This window comes from Hippocampus zosterae, chromosome 17 (assembly GCF_025434085.1).
Source record: "Hippocampus zosterae strain Florida chromosome 17, ASM2543408v3, whole genome shotgun sequence".
NCBI lineage: Eukaryota > Metazoa > Chordata > Actinopteri > Syngnathiformes > Syngnathidae > Hippocampus > Hippocampus zosterae.
Window position 1 is genome coordinate 3,572,830 of NC_067467.1, and position 19,450 is coordinate 3,592,279.

At 48.4% G+C, this 19,450-nt stretch overlaps 1 protein-coding gene across 1 annotated transcript in view; it reads left to right on the plus strand.

The window, feature by feature from the left end:
- Positions 1 to 17,876, plus strand: part of tnrc18 (trinucleotide repeat containing 18) — a 44,203-nt gene extending 26,327 nt beyond the window's left edge. Inside the window, 17 exon segments of the mRNA XM_052049214.1 lie at positions 40 to 346; positions 1,111 to 1,335; positions 3,963 to 4,141; positions 4,670 to 5,014; positions 5,016 to 5,100; positions 5,103 to 5,155; positions 5,469 to 5,606; positions 7,024 to 7,165; positions 7,278 to 7,395; positions 8,332 to 8,407; positions 8,780 to 8,888; positions 10,108 to 10,224; positions 10,908 to 11,054; positions 11,208 to 12,886; positions 13,331 to 13,567; positions 13,690 to 13,764; positions 15,401 to 17,876. Coding sequence (XP_051905174.1) covers positions 40 to 346; positions 1,111 to 1,335; positions 3,963 to 4,141; positions 4,670 to 5,014; positions 5,016 to 5,100; positions 5,103 to 5,155; positions 5,469 to 5,606; positions 7,024 to 7,165; positions 7,278 to 7,395; positions 8,332 to 8,407; positions 8,780 to 8,888; positions 10,108 to 10,224; positions 10,908 to 11,054; positions 11,208 to 12,886; positions 13,331 to 13,567; positions 13,690 to 13,764; positions 15,401 to 15,607 — 4,239 coding nt within the window. The 3' untranslated portion in view covers positions 15,608 to 17,876.
- The last annotated feature ends 1,574 nt before the right edge of the window (positions 17,877 to 19,450 follow it).

Consider the following 19,450-nt stretch of genomic DNA (forward strand, 5'->3'; position numbering starts at 1 on the left):
GATTAACGATGTGTGTGTGTGTGTGTGCGCCGTTGTCAGGGGCCAAAGGTGAAACGCAGCCACGTGTGCGAGCAGGAGCAGCTGGCCTCCGACCTGGACAGAGCCCTCTCGCTCTCGCGGCTGGACACCGCCGGCGCGTCTCGTAAACTAGCTTCGGGCTCGAAAGGAGAGCGGCCCAGGGGCAAGTCCGCCGACGGCCGGCCCAAGGAGCCGAGTGTCCGCTCGGCGTCGAAAAGCGGACAAAAGGCGGCCGCCAAGGCTTCGGAGGTGCTGCGGAAGGTGAAAGGTCAGAAGAAGAGTGCTTTTTTCTCCCCCGTGAGATCGGAGCTCAGCAGCTGCTCTAACAGTGAGTTACCTTGCTTGGAAAACAAACGCGTGTGATGTTTGAGTTATGAGCTTCGTCCAGGGATGGGCCACTTCGATGCTGGAGGGGGGGGGGGGGGCATACGCTTTCTAATCAGATACATGACAAAAACGCCCCCTCACAATATGAGCATCTGTTCTCTTAATTTTGGTCATTTTCGATGATCTATTTTTTAATGCTCGTCTAACCGATCGACTTATCCGAACACAAGCAAACATGATATCCCCCCCAACCCCCCCGAACCCCCCCTTAGTCCAAAGGGGCTCTCTTGCATATGTGTGCCATTCAAGGCCGGCACAAAACTGCTCAACAAGTAACCGGCTTGAAGCACGAGAACTCATTTTGTACATTTTTCACACAGAAAATGAACTCGCTCAACATTTTAATATTGTCGAACTACGATTTTTTTTTCTCCCAGCATATCATTTCAAAAAAACCCCCCAAAAAAACATAAGGCCTACTCACATTGGGCACAATAAGACAGACCAGGGTTGGCTCAACTAGGACATGTCTGCCATTTCGTAGTGAGGGGTTGAAAAAAATATATATACTGTGTATATATCCCCCCCCCCCCCACCTTTAAAAATTTTTTTTGTAAAAAAAATTTACAAAATTTTTTTTTTGCCGGTTCCCCATCCCTGTTTTAGCCGTAGACAGGATTAAGCTTGCAAATCAAGCCCGTGTGTTGGCCCGCTACGCGTCGGTCTCAATTTGACGAGCGGTTGACCACTCTGTCCTTGTACCAGACTCTGATTCCGAGGGTCACGGTTCTGCAAAAGGGAGCTGGCCCTCTCTCTCAGGAACGCGTCCCCACGGCAACCCGGCCCGAAAGAGGCACGCCGCATCGTCGCCGTCCTCCGCGCTGTCCGGCGCTCGGTCGCAAAAGAAGAAGAAAAAGAAGAAACGCAAGCACTTATCTCTGCTGCTTGAGGAGGCGGGCCTGAGCTCCTCCGACGACTCGTTCGATCAAGGTTACTGACCCCCCCCCCCACACCCCCCTCCCTCTCCCCCCCGTCTTAGAACTTGCACTGTTAACTCAGACAATACCTCGTCTGTTGAGTCTCGTCACAGCTTGTATGTTTGCCATTTGCAAAGGCATTTTTTTTTTCTTCCCAGACTGTGCTTTAGCTTGACCGTCCCTACCTCTCTTTCTCTCGCTGCTGGTTTTTCTGCAAAGTTGCCTTTTTTTTTTTTTTTGTTTTGTTTTTGTTTTTCCTTTTTTAAAGAGTTGACACATTTCTATGGTGTTTTTTTTAATTGCCTGGATTGAAAAGCATTTTGTAGAGTTTGTACATTGAATTGAAATATTGTGTGAATTTGTGAGATTTGTTTTCATAAAGTTGTATTGCAGTTTGGTACCTATATACATATATATATATAAAAACAAAAAGGCTTTATTAAAGGTTTGGACTTGACTTAGTATGGAAAGCGAGCCGCTGTGGTCCTTGTGTCGGCTTCATCTGTCTCGTCTGTCTTTGTCGTTCTGTCCGAGTGCACCTTCACGTCCTCCCCAGTGCCTTCTGTTTGTCCAATATCCCTCCGTTTGGCCCAGGAAAGGTTGGAAAGACTGCTCGGTTTCAGGTTGCACGGGGACGCATGCTAGTTGAGCTGTGTCACCCCCCCACCCGCATCTATTGTGGGAGCTTTATAGTAAATTTAACGTGTTCTTTTTAATCCAGATGATGCCGCCAATTGACGTTTGGGATATTTGGACAAAAGAGCTTCTTGTCAGTCTACTAAACCTTCCAATAACACGCCCCCCCCCCACCACCACCCATTTTACTTTTGCTGTCAACCCCATTGCTCTGTCAGCCACCTCACCCCCCCCCCCCCCCCCCCCACCCTTCCAAATTGTCTTTCCCGTGATGCTTTGAGTGTCTTTCTGCCTGTCCCACGTGCTTGTGCTGCTGCCGCTGCCGCTGCCGCCGCTCCCACGACATTTCGGAAGTTTGGCGAGGACTTGCTCAGCCTTAAAACCCGAACGCTTCCTCGCCTCGGCGCCGTCTACGCTGCGGCTAAAGTGTAGCTTAAGCTAGACTGCGCTAAAGGCGTGGCTGCGCTAAGGCTAGGCTGCACTCTCGCCTCCGTGCCGCCCCGCCCTGCCCTGCCCTACCCCGCCCTGCCTGAGGCCACACCCCTGTCACCTGCTCTGTAAGTAGGACATGCCCCTCTTCTTTTCTCCACTGCTAAGACGGACAGTGCTGTATGGAATGACGTTTGCGCATTTATTCTGTGTCCTTGATATCCAACTTAAGGTCTTTTTACTTTCCAGTGCAGCACAGTTGTCAAGTAAGGTTTAATTGCATAGTAATAGGCCACAAATTTAAAAAAAAAGTCAGACAGTTGTTCTACTGGTGTGCTGAATTGTCTTGCTAGCGAGGACAATGGGCATTAACTTGAGTATCAAGGATAATGGAGTCATACTCAGACGGCCTTCCATGAAGCTGAAATGATCCATTCACGGAATATAAACTTTCACCTGATTTATTATTTTCCCTGACAAATTCAAGCTTTTTTTCTTTTTTCCTTGGGAGCCATGGTTTCACCTTATTAGACTTTTATTTTTTATTTTTTTGGTCTCTACTGACTGGTTAAAAGCTAGCTTTGTGATGTTGAGCTGGGATGAAGGCGGTTACCATGGTTACTCAAACTTTGTACCAAAGGTAAAGCAAGGGGCCTCACAGGGCTGTCCTCTCAGTGCCTGCCTCGCCCCGCCTGTTGTCTCTGCCTGCGACCGTTATTACGATGTGGATTCACAGTACCTCATACGCAGCGCTTCCGAGATTCATCCACACTGTGAGATAGTCATTTTAGAATGCGCGTCCCATGTTTTCACGGGATGATGCAACCGACTCGGCTGGATCACGATGAATGCAACCGAGTGCAAGAACTGCATGTGATGCGCCCGTGCAATCAGTGAATCAAAACAAAAGGCAGAAAGTTTGACGCGGCCCGTGAATCGAATACGATTGCACTGTTAGGATCTGACTGCTCTCCCGTACTGTGTATCCACACCCTCGCGTTAACACTCTGCAGAGACTTTCCTCCCGCTCGTCTGTCGGACCTAACCGCTCGCTACTAGCAACACGCCGCTAACCCGCAATGTGCTTCAATAGCTATTTGAACCTGTGTGTGTGTGTTTTGTGTACGGCACGCGTTTAGTTTGCTTGCTGCAATGTCTTGTCACCGTTGAAGGAAGGAAGTGGATCTCTGCTGTTTTTAATATTCCCTCATGAAGGGGAGGGGGTTAAATAACGGATAGTGATGTATGGGGTCAGAGGTCACGTGGTCTTTTTCCGGTGTGAGTGTGGATGTGCAGTCGTGTTAGGTGGGCTGTGAGGTCGAGTGTCTGCAGCAGAATTTGGATGACACGGCGTACGAGCTGTTGGGTGGTGTGTGTGTGTGTGTGTGTGTGGGGGGGGGGTAATTCAATCCAGGGCACAAAATTCAGCTATCGCTAACTGAGTCTTACCAAAGTGAAGAGATTTTTTATTATTATTTTTTAATACACTTTGAGCGTTTGTTACAACAGTATATGGGGCATATCCGTCCATCCTCTGAGCTCAAATATTTTTTTGTTTGTTTTTTCCTCAAACAGAATCTTCAGAGGATGATTACGAGGACGAGTACGAGGAGGATTCCGATTCGGAAGAAGGCGACTGCGAAGAGAGCGGCCTGGGTTTGTTGGCCAGGTTTGCGGCGAGCGCTCTCCCGGTTAGCTCTGTCGCTTTGAGCCTCCTCCCCGACGGCAAACATCACAGCCGCCGAGCATTCTGGGTAAGAACACGACACACCAAAGCAAGAGTTGCAGAATGGCTTCACGCGTTATTGTTTTGTTGATCCAACACGAACGTAAAGAGTTATCAAGTCATTGACTGTGTGAACAAAAGGCTCACCGCTGCGATGGTTCCTCCGATTGTGCTTTTTGCGGTTGAGCAGGTTTATCTGCCAAAGTGTTTTCAGCGCCGCGGTTTGGCGCATTGTTCAAATATTCATTTCCAATTGTCACATTGCGGTGAAACTAATGCTTCAGTCGTCAATTATGCATTGGATTTGGATGTAATCAATCGTGCTATTCTTGTCATTATTGATTGCAGAGAATCCAATACGTTTACGTGGCTTTAAAACGGACCGCCCGCAACGGTTTGGGATCGCTTGCGCATGGTTTCATCCCTTCCGCGCACTTTCAAACACGTTTCGACTCATTAAAACATGCTCGAAATCCCTTAGTATCACTTCTCCAAAGAGGACAAGTGTGCTTGCTTCAAGCTGTTTGTGTCACTGCCAGTTAGTCTGTTGTAAAAGTGTGTCTTGCCGCCGTCAGGCTCATCAGAGTGCGAGTGGTCCGACTCCGGTTCCGACTTGCGCATGAGGAAGTTCCCCTCTCTGCTGCACGGCAAACGCTCCGCGCCGGAACTCCCCTTGTTGCCGCCGGCGACCCGCCGCATCGAGCAGAGCAGCCCGAGCAAGCGCGACGAAACGCTGCCCGTCAAACGCAAGCCTCTACCGATCAAACGGCGCCGACCGTTGCCTCGGCCTCAGCGGCGCTTCAGTTTCGATCTGCCGACGGCTTCCGGCTTGGGAGGCTTCAGCGAAGACGAAGCCTGGAACCGGCGACGAAGCGAGAGGATCTTCCTCCACGACGCCACCCCGCCTCGGCCAACCAAATGTCATCCGTGTCGGCGTCAGTCAGAGCTCCTCCTCCTCCAACTCAGCCCCGCCTCTCACCCCAAAGCCCGTTCCAGACCCAAGCAGCCCGCTTCCCACAGAGAGGCCAAAGATGCTGTGAAAGTACGTCAATTATTCATCTGTGTGTGTGTGTGTGGTGGGGGCGGGGGGTCCTTTTCTGTTCCATTATAGACTTGCTTCTCTTCAAAATCCTCTTCCAGCATTTTTTTTTCTTGGTCTCGTGTATGTGTCACAGTTCCAGCAGGGTTTCCCAGCACTTTAGTCACTCTCGCACTCCCCTGCTGTCTTAAATGTTGCTGACAAGAAAGGACAACTGCAGGCTACCCCCACCCCGAGTGCATATATATATGTGTGTGTGTGGGTGGGGAGGCTTGTCGTCATTCCACTGATTTATGTTCTGACATGTGTAAAACAGAAAAAGAAGACGAAGGAGTCCTCTCTGTCCGTGAGCCTGTCCTCCCTGGCTAGTCCAATAAGAGACGGCGGCCCCGCGGCTCTGAGCCTCAGCCCGGCGCGGAAGAGCCAATCGAAAGCAAAGACCAAGACCCGGGAGGTCAGTGTGATGACTGATCAGCTGAGAAGTCATGAGCAGGGCAAAGTCATTTGCGTACCGTCTCGGCAAGGTCACGACGAGAATGCAAAGGCGTTTACGTTTCTGGAATGCGCGGGCACGTTTGGGTGTGAACGTTGGCCTCCATTTTGCCTGTGAGACATAAAGTTAGCCTCACGTAGAGTATGTCGATTATCGTGACATGCTGTCCATCTGTTAGAACTCTGTTGAGTCATCGTGTGAATGCTAAAGGCTGCCAAAATTGTTGTGGTTTGAAATGAAATTTTGCCTTTTTCAAATCTTCCTTCCCCATTCAAATGAATTGAAATGCCATTATTCCGTTCCACAAAAGCTTTTGTTATTTTAATAACCAAAAATATCATTATATTAATATAGGTGATAAAAATTGAGTAATTCATTCATTCATCTTCCGAGCCGCTTGATCCTCACTAGGGTCGCGGGGGGTGCTGGAGCCTATCCCAGCTGTCTCCGGGCAGTAGGCGGGGGGGACACCCTGAATCGGTTGCCAACCAATCGCAGGGCACACAGAAACGAACAACCATTCACACTCACACTCACACCTAGGGACAATTTAGAGTGTTCAATCAGCCTGCCATGCATATTTTTGGAATGTGGGAGGAAACCAGAGCACCCGGAGAAAACCCACGCATGCCCGGGGAGAACATGCAAACTCCACACAGGGAGGCCGGAGCTGGAATCGAACCCGGTACCTCTAAACTGTGAAGCCGACATGCTAACCACTATTAAATACAAGAATGTATGCCTGTGTGTCGAGTTACATCATCGGTCTTACTCCACCATTTGTGTTCAAATGGGCTCTAAAAGTGCAAACATCAATGCTAACCATTAGCATCTAAATGGAGTTTTGCCTTTTTTTTTGGTTAGCGCTAAGCTAAGCGGACTTTCCTAAGGCAAAATTATGTGATTGATTGAAATACAATGCACGAGGCCTAGTCGTTTTATACAGCGGCGGGACACAGACTTGCCACAATGACACCCAAAATGCATCGCTGCAAAGAAGGCACGAGATTATTACCATCTTCACATTATTGTTGTAGTTTGGAGTTGTATAGTGCGCATCATACGTAGAGTTGCAATACTTCATATGAGAACCACCCGTCAGAATGACGCAGTGCCATTCTGCATGACTGCAAACTCCACCCACGATAATAAACGGTGTCAATCAACATGTGCAGGGTTTTTTTTTTCCTTTCCCCGTACAGCTCTTACTCTAATTACATTATGCAAGTGGCTGCTGTACATAACCAGCTGGTGTAAATAACTTTTCAGGGCAGACCAAAAACCCATGTCGCCAGGACGAAAATATGTTTTTCTCAAGCCGAATCAAGGAATATGATCCGTTAGTAGAAAAATAAAAGGCATCGGGTGTCATTTACAGCAGTCCAGGGGAGCAGTGAGCCGGCTGATGGAGAGCATGGCTGCTGATGAAGACTTTGAGCCCAATCAGGACAGCAGCTTCAGCGAAGACGAGCTCACCCCGCCGTGCGGCAACGGTGTGCCCGAGAGGTCCTCAACACCCGGTCAGTGTTGGTTTACGCCTCAGGACCGTCGCGATTCATAAGAACCCGCAGGCATGAGTTATACTCACGTCCTGTGGGTGTTTTTTTGTTTTGTTTTGTTTCTCGTATTCAGCTCCAGTGCAGTGTGTGTTGGACAAAGACTCTTTGGCGGACGGGCTACGGGTTTTGATCCCAATGGATGACCAGCTTCTCTACGCAGGGCACGTGCACACCGTGCACTCGCCCGATATGTGAGTATATTACAAGATGTATTCATTCATATATGTATATATATGTATGTAACATATATGTTGCACGTCCCGTTGACGCTTAGCGGTCAATCGATTTTGACGTGATTCAGCCAATGAAATCAAAGCGTTTTTGTCAAGCCGGATTCATTCAATTGGCCCATTTTGGCCACCGGTGTGCAGTATGAGACACACAGACAGATATACTGTTCATTGAGACGTCTTAGCTCTTCTCAGCTCATCAGTACGGCGCTAATATTTTTTGCTGCCCACCAATTGGTGATTTATGATATTGACGGGATTTTTTTTTTTTCTTAAATTTAGCGCAGGTGGGTGGAGCTTGGCTTGATTTCAGTGGCATTCACTTTTTTTAATGTTTCCTCTCTGGCTTATCACTTGTGTCCAACTGTTTTGAACGACCGTGAAGAGTTTTGAGGTTTCCATGGACAGGAGGAAAACAGACGTTTTTCGATTTCACGTGGCAAAGTGCCTCAGGGTGCAGTGTAATGCATACTTAACATCTTAGTTACCGGAAGCAAATCAATAAGAGCGTTTGACAAACTCTGAAATGGAAAAAAAAAAAAAAACATCAGCTCTAGCTTGCTCACTTAGCTGCAAATCCAATGGGGCTGAATTAAAAGAAAACACGACTTAATCTCCTTTAAAGCAGGATTAATATTCTCGGGGAATGTAAATGTTAGCCGCGCAACAATTGGGACACAGTACTGCGCAGACATAATTTTGTCAGTGTTGAGTTTGGTTTCTTTTGAGGCGTGCCGCAAAAATAGTCGTAGAAACCCCAGCCGGCTACGCTTAGTTCAACTCGGTTGGAAATGACGCAGCGTCACGTTTAGGACAGAAATCACAGAAAGGAAAAGTGGATGCGGCGCACCCAATGTGTCCGCCGCGCTTTGAGCCTCCTGTAATTGTTTGCCGCAGATACAGTGTGGTGGTGGAGGGCGAGAGAGGCAACCGGCCGCACATCTACTGCTTGGAGCAACTGCTGCAGGAGGCCGTGAGTAAACTGGATGTCGCTCGGCGGGGGGGGGGGGGGGGGGGGGGGGGGGGGGTTGAATGCGCCACATCGCTCTCGCTCGGATTCCTAGTGACACATGAGAGCGCAGCCGCTCGGAGACGAAAGTGAAACATGAAACATGCATGACCCAAAGTAGGTCGTCGTACGCCATGTGACGCCCACATGCGCTTAAACCTTCCCCGAGCTCTCGCCCTCTGCCCCGCGTGGCTTATTCGGGTTTATCTCTGTGTAGTCTCGTTGTGGAATAAATAAACGAAGCTCAGGCCCATGTCGGTAAGAAACACTTGGCGTGTGCTGGCGTGGCTCGCGTGGTTCTGACATTTCAAGTCCTTTATTCTTGTCTGTGTTCAGATCATTGATGTGAAGCCTCCTTCGGTGCGCTATCTCCCCGAGGGCACCCGCATCGCTGCCTACTGGAGTCAGCAGTACCGCTGCCTTTATCCTGGCACGGTTGTCAACGGTACACGAGCGCGCACACGCACACACACACACAAACAGTGCTTGGATGCCATGAGTCATAGTCAATTTCCAATTAAATGCTAGCTGGCGGCAGATGACAAATGTCTGATCTCCACTGGGCTATTTCAATACGACAGAGTGCGCCGTTATACCCGATCTTCGTGGCGTGAAAGTGTAAATATATCGCACGCAGTACACACTTACTGTCGGAGAGGTATTTCTTTATTATTCTGGCTGCAGTCTGCAGTTCACCATCTCAGACAGAGGGGGCAGTGTGTGCAGCGTAGAAGCTTAAAAGGCATTTCGGCTGGCGTCGAACATGGATCGGGTGATTTTTAAGAACGCTTTTACACTGGGACTTGGATAGCCAAGTTAGCGAAGATGTCCCGCGACCCCTGGAAAAACCTCGGAAGCTCCATGCGGCTATACGAAACTAAACTCGAGATTGTATACTTCAGTATTCAGCTGCGTCATCGTGTCCGAAGGCAGCATTTTGTCACCAAACCTCCAAAATGCTCCCATCACTAAGCGTGCTGTCCCAGCGTGGCGCATGAAATCGACAAACACAAAATACCCCCGACGTCCACGTTGATAGTAATGGATGGTGACGCCGCCTACTTGAGCTAATCGGTCCTAACAATGCAGCTTTGTTGACGTTTTGGCATTGATGCGATAGTCTTCGAATTTTTTTTTCTACTCTCGATTGTCGTTCGGCCCGACTGCCAAAGTCATTGGCTGAAAAACTGTTTTCGGTCGGTGCTTCTCGGGTGCATTGCTTTATGAAGGTGCGGCAGAAATGCAGAAGTCCAGAACAGAGGCGTTTGTAGAAAGAAGAGAACACTTCCAACGACTTTGTACCCGAAGAAAATGGACTGAGAAATAATTCCCCTTTGAGAGCTTGTTCAAATAACTCTGAAGATGATTTTAACGAAGGGGGAAAAAAACTCCGGAATAGGCCGATATGACTTTAGAATTGAACTAAATGACATTAGACCAAATTAGAACTGCCGTGAGGACTGGTCTTGACATTTTTATTTTTTAGTCTCAATCATTCCGACCCGGTTTGGTTTTAAAAATGGGACATCTTATTTTCCCCATGTCTAAATATTATCAAACCATCAATACCGTTGTTCATCAACATTTAAGGTCAGTCGAGATATGTTTGGAAACTGTCAGGCAACCGCTTATTGGCAATTTGCCGTTTTCCTCCCCCGAAACAGGAAGTTCAGACATGGACGACGACGACGATCTCATCACGGTGGAGTTTGACGACGGCGACACGGGACGCATCCCCCTCTCTCACATCCGACTTTTGCCTCCGGACTACAAGATCCACTGTGAGCACATAACCGTACCAAAGCAGCGCTCACACATGCTCTCTCCATTTGAATGGAAAACAGCGAGCTTTGAAAAAAATTTTTTTAAATCCTACGGCCCGGTTCAACAATTTTTTTACACGCTCGTCATCCTTTGGGGTCTCGCTTGGCCTCCGTCACAGGAAAACACAAAAGTTGGTTTAGTCTTCAGCTTGGGGGGGCCTTAGGTCACGCCTGTTTTTATTTGCAAGATTCCTGCCTGTGTGGGTGTCACAAAAATAGATTCTGTCCACCCACAAACCGTGTTTAAGGTCACACTGAACACCCGTTGCAGCACGGGCAGATGGATAAACATGTTTCGAACCTTTATGGAACTGACTTTTTTGTATGTTGTCCTTTATGGAATCGAGATACAAGCGCGACTCCCATTTTTTGCGGTACGCATGGACAGTTCACAAAGTAACTTCCCTGAAGCATTTGAATGGCTCAATTGACAGTTTACGATTTTTCGATTGTCGACGCGCTAACCACCGGACCACCTTTGTTGGTGTCTTTAGTCGAAATTTCTTTTTTGGAAAAATCATTCATGTGATCATTTTGGTCACCATAATCATGCTAGAAAATCTCCATCCGGTTTCCACTCACGTCCCGACGACGATCAATTTTGAGATTAATATGTGGCGTCCCGTGTTCCCCCTGAACAGGCGCCGAGCCTTCCCCTGCGCTCCTGGTGGCCAGTTGCTCTCGCAGGAGGGTGCGCAAATGCAGCAAGGAGGGCAAAGAGGCCAAGTCCGATGAAACGGCACCAAAAGTCAAGGGCAAACCCGGCCGCAAGCCGAAACCCAAACCAGGTGAGCCCAACTCGGAGACATGACGGATGACCGTGAGATCTTTCATAATCACTTGTAATCGCTTTTATTTGCTGAAAAACTCATTTTGTCCCGGAAGGATCAGCTTGCCCGGTGTCCATGTCTCACGTCGTGTTGTTGTTGGTCCTCTCGCAGAAATCTTGAACTCCGATGGCAAAGAGAAAACAGAATCTCCGTCGTCCAGCCAGCCTCCAGGCAAATCCCAAGATTTGACCAAAGTAGCCCAAGAGAGGACTTTGTCAGTCCAGAAAGCGGTCCAGGAGAAGCCTCGGCCTGCCTCGCGGCCCGCAATGGGTTCGCAAACAAAACCGGGTCACAAGAGCTCCATCGCGTCCCCTTCGAGTAGTCCGACCTCCGCGGGACCCAGAAAGACCAGCTCGGCTCCGATCCCAAAATCGAAATCCAAAGCCAAGATCTCTTCTTCATCCTATCCTTCCACCTACGGAAAGGTCCTGACTGTGGACCTGTACAGCGAACCCAATCTGACCTCGTATAACAGCCAGCGTAGAGAAAGAGAGAACAGCGCCAATATCGCTACGTCCAACAGGCCCGTGTCCAGACCCGGCATGACGGCAAAGCCCAGGTCCGCCTCGACCTCCGCATCCAAAAGCAAACCCGCCTCGGACCATCACGGCAACTCCAGACCCCTCGGATCCGTTCTCCTTCCCAGCCCAGTTCCGAGGCTGTCAGCGGGCAAATCCGGTTCCTCTCTGGCTACCAGAACTTCATCGGCCCCGGCGGCTCTCTCCGGTCCCAAAACGAAGCTGTCGTCCGAGCAGTTGGCCTCAAGGCTGAAGCCCGCCTCCAGACAGGGGGACCTCGTCAAGCGGAAGCCCGTGTCCGCCGAGCCCCTGGTGAAGCTCGACCACGAGGGTGTCACCTCGCCCAAAACGAAAAAGACCAAGGCCATGATGTTGCTGGAGGGGCAAAATGGCAGACGGGATCCGGCCCCCGTGGCCGCGGCCGACCAGAAACTGCTCAAGTCCAAACCAAGAGCTGCGGAGTGCGAGTCTGGACTGCGGGAGAAAGAGGCCACCCACACTGCACACGCGCTGGCCAAGGAGAAAGCGGGGAGCCGCGGTAGAGGACAGGAAGCGGACGCCACGGAGGAGAAAGGCAAAAAACTGGAGCAAAAGGAGCCGGACCGAAGGAAGGACAGGACGATTAAGGAAGAGTCTCAAAGTAGCAGCAGCAGCAGCAGCTCCGAGTCCGAAGCAGAAAACGGGAAGGGGAGGGGGAAGCCAAAGACGAAATGCACCTCCAGCTGCTCTTCCTCCTCTTCATCTTGCTCCGGCTCTTCCTCGTCTTCATCGTCGTCCTCGTCTTCCTCCTCGTCCTCGTCGTCGACCGACGACTCCTCCTGCAGCTCCGACGAAGAGAGGACCGGCACTCCTCCCCCGGGCCCCGTCTCTCCCTTGCCCGCAGCCAAAGTGGAAGAGGAGCGGCGAGAGGAAGGGCAGAACGCCAAGGAGGAGGCGGAGGTCAAAATGGAGGAAGAGCAGGCGTCCCCTCGCTCCCGTTCGCCCTCACCTTCGCTCTCAACCTCTCCGACCCCCAGCCCTGCGGCCAAAGCGGCCAAACCGGCCACCGGGAAGGGTTCCGGTCAAAGGGGCCGCCCTCCGAAACCCAAGCCAGGGTTTCCCGGCGGAGGGGAAGGAAAAGTGGGGAGGCCAAAGCGGCGGGATGGGGTGCACCTCCCCACCACCAAGGAGTTGGCCAAACGCCAACGGCTCCCCAGTGTGGAAAATAGACCCAAAATTTCCGCCTTCCTTCCAGCCAGGCAGCTCTGGAAGTGGTTTGGGAAACCCACTCAGGTGAGCGGCGTTGGGCGCGAATTACCCCCACAATGTCATGCATGACATATTACATTACTTTCAGGTCATTGTAATTCCTCATATAGTGGGTTAGGGGGGGGGCGTCCAAAATTGTACCTCATTCACTCCCAAAGACGGTCTTAAACGTCTTTTCAGACTTGGTCTAGAATTGGCTGGTACTGAATGAGTTCCGAATGCTGTACTTTTGAACTACCGTAGTTCCCCTTTTCTACGTGTTTTATGATACACACTTGTTTGCGGTGTGTCTCGGAATGGGGGGGGGGGGGGGGTTATTATTTTATTATCTGTTAATTATTAGTTTTACTCCAGGCAACAGGGAAAGAACACGGCGACTGAGAAATGTCATTCCGATTCGACTGTTGTTAAATATTACTCGGCCGCCACGTTTCTCATTCCGCCCGGTGATATTCTCCCCTCGGACAGAGACGAGGAATGAAAGGCAAGGCGAAGAAGCTTTTTTACAAGGCCATCGTGCGCGGCCGGGAGATGATCCGCATCGGCGACTGCGCCGTCTTCCTGTCGGCGGGGAGGCCCAACCTGCCCTTCATCGGTCGCATCCAAAGCATGTGGGAGTCGTGGGGCAGCAACATGGTGGTCAGGGTCAACTGGTTCTACCATCCAGAGGAGACCAACCCCGGCAAGAAACTCACCGACAAGAAGGTAAGCGAGAGGGCCAAATCAATGCCTGCCGGGACCTCGATGCTTTTCAGTCAAACACATTGCAAACTATTTTTGGATGGGCGTCGAAATCCTCCTCATTGTGAAATGTTCTGCCTTTGCAGAATTGGGAACAAATATGTGGGCAGTCTCTACCAGCGGCTCTGCATTCTTCTATTCCGCGAAAAGACTTCATGGAGGTGAGACTTGTGATGTGATGGTTTTTATCGTGATCATCGTCATTAGCGTTTTTTTAGTCGCACTGGGCCTTTTACGTGCAATTCTTAGCGCTAGCTTGTTTGTTTGCCACTTACTCGAATACACACAATACCTCCATCACTCTGGGGAAAAAAAAATATCCCCGATTTACAGCCCCATGCAATTAAATACGGTATTCAAATTACATTCAAATGTTACCTCTGTGAATAATTGGTTAATTGAATAGAATTATATTCCTATCACATTACTGCAACAATGAAAATTCATTTTCTGCCCCCCCCCCCCAAAAAAATATCTATGACTTACCTATTGACATTTAAAAACAATTTCCGGAAATAATTCTTAGTTGAGTTCTGATTCAATGTATTATGGATACTGTAATACAAAATGAGAATGAATGTACACAAAATGCGAATATGAACGAACGAAGAGGAAAATATTTACACCCCTCCAAGCTTTAAACACACTTAACTTACTAAAGGGCTATCTGTCTTTAAAAAATTAATGAAATAAAATAATAATGATTAATTACAAAAAGCGGCGGCCCGGTAGTCCAGTGGTTAGCACGTCGGCTTCACAGTGCAGAGGTACCGGGTTCGATTCCAGCTCCGGCCTCCCTGTGTGGAGTTTGCATGTTCTCCCCGGGCCTGCGTGGGTTTTCTCCGGGTGCTCCGGTTTCCTCCCACATTCCAAAAACATGCGTGGCAGGCTGATTGAACACTCTAAATTGTCCCTAGGTGTGCGTGTGAGCGTGGATGGTTGTTCGTCTCTGTGTGCCCTGCGATTGGCTGGCAACCGATTCAGGGTGTCCCCCGCCTACTGCCCGGAGACAGCTGGGATAGGCTCCAGCACCCCCCGCGACCCTAGTGAGGATCAAGCGGCTTGGAAGATGAATTAATGAATAATTACAAAAAGCGAATTTCGGTCTTATGTTTAGTAAGGCATTTTTGGCCGAAAAAAACATCCATGTAGTAAGGCGTTTTTGGCTGGAAAAAAAACCAACCATGTATAGTAAGGCGTTTTTCGCCCCAAAAAACAACTATGTATAGTAAGGCGTTTTTGGCAGAAAAAAAAAACCGACCATGATTGGTAAGGCGTTGTTAGCCCAAAAAAACGACCATGTATAGAAGCCGTTTTTTTAGCCGAAAAAAGCGACCATGTATAGTAAAGCGTTTTTCGCCCCAAAAAACGACTATGTAGAGTAAGGCGTTTTTATCCGAAAAAAACGACCATGTATAGTAAGGCGTTTTTAGCCGAAAAAACGACCATGTGTATAGTAAGGCGTTTTTTAGCCGAAAAAAACGACTATGAAGAGTAAGGCGTTTTTTGCCCAAAAAAACGACCATGATTGGTAAAACGTTTTTCGCCGAAAAAAACGACCATGATTAGCAAGGCTTTTTTTTGCTGAAATAAACGACCAGTTATAGTAAGGCGTTTTGGTCGGAAAAAAAACCCAACCATTATCAGCCAAAAAAAACGACCATGTATAGTAAGGAGTTCCGATTCAATGTATTATGGATACTATAATACAAAATAAGACTGAACGTACACAAAATGCGAATTTCTTCATTTATTCATATGCCACCAACCGCTAACACAACACGCGTGTTTGCGCAGCGCGCCCTGTACCAGTCGTCCCACAGCGACGAGAACGACGTGCAGACGGTCAGCCACAAATGTCTGGTGGTCGGCGTGGAGGAGTACGAGCAGATGACCCACACGCGTCGCTACGCCGAGAGCGAGGACCTCTACTACCTGGCCGGCACCTACGAGCCCACCACGGGCATGATCTTCAACACGGACGGCGTCCCGGTCATCTGCTAAGCAAAGACAACAAAATAAACCGCGCACACACACACACAAACTGGCCTGCTTGCGGTTTCTCTGGCGGTCCACCGCAGAGATTATTAAAAGGACCCGTCGACGCAGCTCATGCGCAAACCCTTTTCGACTGACCTTGTACGAACACACCCGTGTAAATACTCATGTAACAGGAAGCTCTATCCGGGCGAATCCGAGTGTTTGATTTTCACGTGATAGCTCCCGTCGAGAAGCTTTTAACGAAACGTGAGCGACGACGCAGGTTGTGATGTCTGGTGTTGCCGTGGTGATGTTACAGTCAATGTCTCAAGTCTTTTTCGATGTATCCGGAGAACAGCGGGAGCGACAGATGCAAAAGGCGCGGAAAGATAAAGAGGTGGAGACTCCCTTCCAATTTGCTGAGAGCACTTAGAAGAATAAAATCCAACACTCGGGCTCTTTTCACGCAACCCCCCCCCCCCCCCCTCCCCTTGACAATCGAAACTCCCTCCGACACTCAGGCTCAAGAGAGAGAAGGTAGAGACTCGTAGGACACTTGTTAAAAGCACTTGTCCCTTTTTTCATCCACCTGAAAATCCAAATCCACCCTGAAATCCAGTTGGGAGGTGCAACAAAAAATCCGAGCAATAGATTTTGTCCACAGTCGATGAAACTGGGTCAGTTTGCACAAATCTTCGGAGCTCAGGGTGGACTTTTCGCATATTTTTTTTTCCCTCCCGGCTTGCAAACACATCGTCAACCTGTGTTTGTGTTTTCAATGTATGAATGTATTTGTTTTTCATACAGTCATCCTTTGCCGCTTTTTTTTTTAAAGCACGTTTTCGGTCTCTACGTGGTCACGAGTGCACTTTGAATAACTTTTGGACCGAGGGTCTTGGTATTTCTAACTGGGGTTTTTTTTAAATCATAGCCCCCTTGACTCTTTTAGTCACGCAGGCATCACACTCCCTCTCCCCCCCCCCCCCTCTCCCTCGTGCCTATTTTGACCATTTTTCGGTTTCAAATGTTGAATGTCGTTCTGAAGACTAGCCTAGCCCGGTGACTGTTCTCTCCGAGCCAGCGCTTCCAATGTTAATGATTTTTTGCCAAATCGTGAAGCTTAACCCCGTCTCGGCGCCATTTTGTGGGCACCAAAACCGGAAACGGTTCTCCGGATCCGATTAATTCAAAGCGCAAGTTGCGCGCGGACACAAACGTTTATCTCCTTTTGCCATTCATGAGGTTTCATTTTTACGCTTCCGTTTTCCAATGAAACAAGTCCTAAGCGGAGGTCCGCATTTCTTAAAAAAAACAAAAACATAAGAACGTTTGATCATATGCTGCTAGTTATATTCACGTTAGAGGTTTGACAAGGTACGGCGGGACTCAAGAAGCCAGACGACCCGTACGAGAGTGCAGGTCACAAAAAAAAAATAGTGAACACACAAATCGACAAGAAGTGCTGGTTCTGAATGTTTGTTAAAAGCACTTTTCTCCGTTTGTGTGTGAGACGGTGAGAGAGAAGGCTCTCTCTCACACACACACACACGCACACGCACGCATTTATTTTGCAACCCATCTGGATGTATTAAGGCCTTCCGGTCTCTCTTGGCCGCACGTCCATCCAAAGCTCAGCCTTACAGGGTCCAACATGCACACCCTCATTCCCCAACGTGTCCTCTTTATTTTCATTTGAGATATTTTGTATAATCAACTAGTATGTGGTTTATTTTTTTTTTGGGCTTGCTTTTGCTGTGACTTTTTTGGGGGGATGTATATTATATGCACATGTCTTTTTTAAAAAAATTTTTAACCCCTCTCTGAACAATCGTCCACGCCTGCTGACAGGCAATGGGAGCTAGCTGCTAGAGAGAGAGAGAGAGAGAATATGAGAGAGCGAAAGAGAGAGAGAGAGGTGGACTGGAGGCTGGTTCTTCGTCTGCTGTTCCTGATATCGTAAATCGTCCTGTTACAGACAAAGCAGATTATTTTGAAAATGAATAGAAAAAATAACTGATCTACGTTTTGTAAATGATCCTTCGCCGTCGAGGGAGAGAGAGAGAGAGAGAGAAAAAAGCTTATCAGAATATACTTTGTACACGTCTAATCTTGTAAAAAAATGCAAAAGGATACATTTTAATGCGAAATCAGATGCCAGATATATACTGTTGCTCTATACTGTATGTGTTAGGATTTTTTTTTTTTTTTACAGACGACCATGTTTACCAGTGTTTCTTTTTAATGGTTTTAGTAACTCAGTATTTTCTATAGTTAATAAACAGATGGAACTGTACTTTTGGTGTTCTGTGTCATTTTCTATGATGTGTGTATGTGTGTGTGTGGAGGGGGGGGGGGTCTATCTCTTGCCTCACCTTGTACCTCTAATTTAATATGCAAGAAACCACAGCGCCCGAGGAAAAACAACCAATCATATAAGACGTCAGTCAAATGTTTTTAGCTGATACCAATTAGAGTGGGCTAAGCGTCCTTGCAACATGTTTGAATGAAAGCTAAACGGAATATTTTTGGCACCTTCCAATGTTTTGCTTTGGCTGCACTGCTCCGTTCCAGGGAGCTGCTAACCACTTTGTACGTCTCATTTTTTGTTTCCATCCTCATGTGGCCCGTGCGCATTCGAGTGGACTGCCCCTTTAATCATCAGTGGACTCCATTTTGGCAGCCTTGTAATGAAGCTGCTGGTAGTGATAAAATGGAGGGAACTTCAGCTTCCTCCACCGAGCCCCGCAGCTGACCGCAGGAGATGCATTTTCCACTGATGACCCTTCACGGTCCGTGTGTGTGTGTGTGTGTGCACCTTTTTTTTGCATTCCACTGTGTCTGGAGGTAATTAAATATTTGCTGACATGCAATGTGCGCGCGCGAGATGGAGATCTCGTTTCATGGAGAGCGCCGCAGTCTGGGGTTTGTTTGGCTCCCTCTCAGTTTCTCCCCGAGGACCAGCATCAGCAGAACATCAGCACCTGCTGGGAGAATCTTCCCTCTCTCTCACATATGAGAGAGGCATCTTTTAGCACATTGTCTCTCCCTCTCGCTTCCCTCAGCAGTGTTACACACACACACACACACACACACACAACCTCAAACTATCCTGTGGGTGTGTTGGCAGGAAGGATTGTGATAGGCTGACATCTCATGCACAGAAATCTTCTACTGGCTGAGGCTTCTTACACCGAGGAAGGTGTGTGTGTGCGTGTGTGTGAGACTTGTACCATTTTTTAAATAGTTCTCAGCCCCCTCCAGACTGGTGTTGGTGTATGTGTGTTCTAAGCAGCCGTTTCCCAGGAGACAGGTGTCTTAAGTGAGGGGGCGTTTAAAAAAAAAAAAAAAAAGAAAGAAAGCACCGTGCACAAACAGTTGAAACGCTTCCTATTATATCCCGACTTGTGACAATGTGACACCATTGAACTATGTTTGTCCTTCTGTTTTGTCACAATGCAGAAAAAAAGGGCAAAGTTGGCCTCACGGTTGGATACTCTCAACAGAGCAGTTGTCATTCCTCCTCTTAGTTTATTCGACAAAGTGACGACAGGAAGTTTGGCAAAAACATCTCCAAAAGGAACGTGCAAATCAAGCTGTCAACGGGAAGATGCTTGCAGTCTTCATGTCACGAACAGCAGCCACATTCAGTCACTTTAAAATGAAATAAATTGTATCAGCCTGATATGAATGGGGGGAGGGGGGATCCCCGAATTGGGATGCTTTGGAATGCAAGGTCAAACCCTTTGTTTTATTATGGTTGTATTATACCTAAGACGGGTTTGAAAACCAAAAGATGAAAATGAGATAAGTTGCTAACATTGGCTTAGCTCCTGAAATTGGAAAAAAATGTGCTCCCAATAGCTTTGC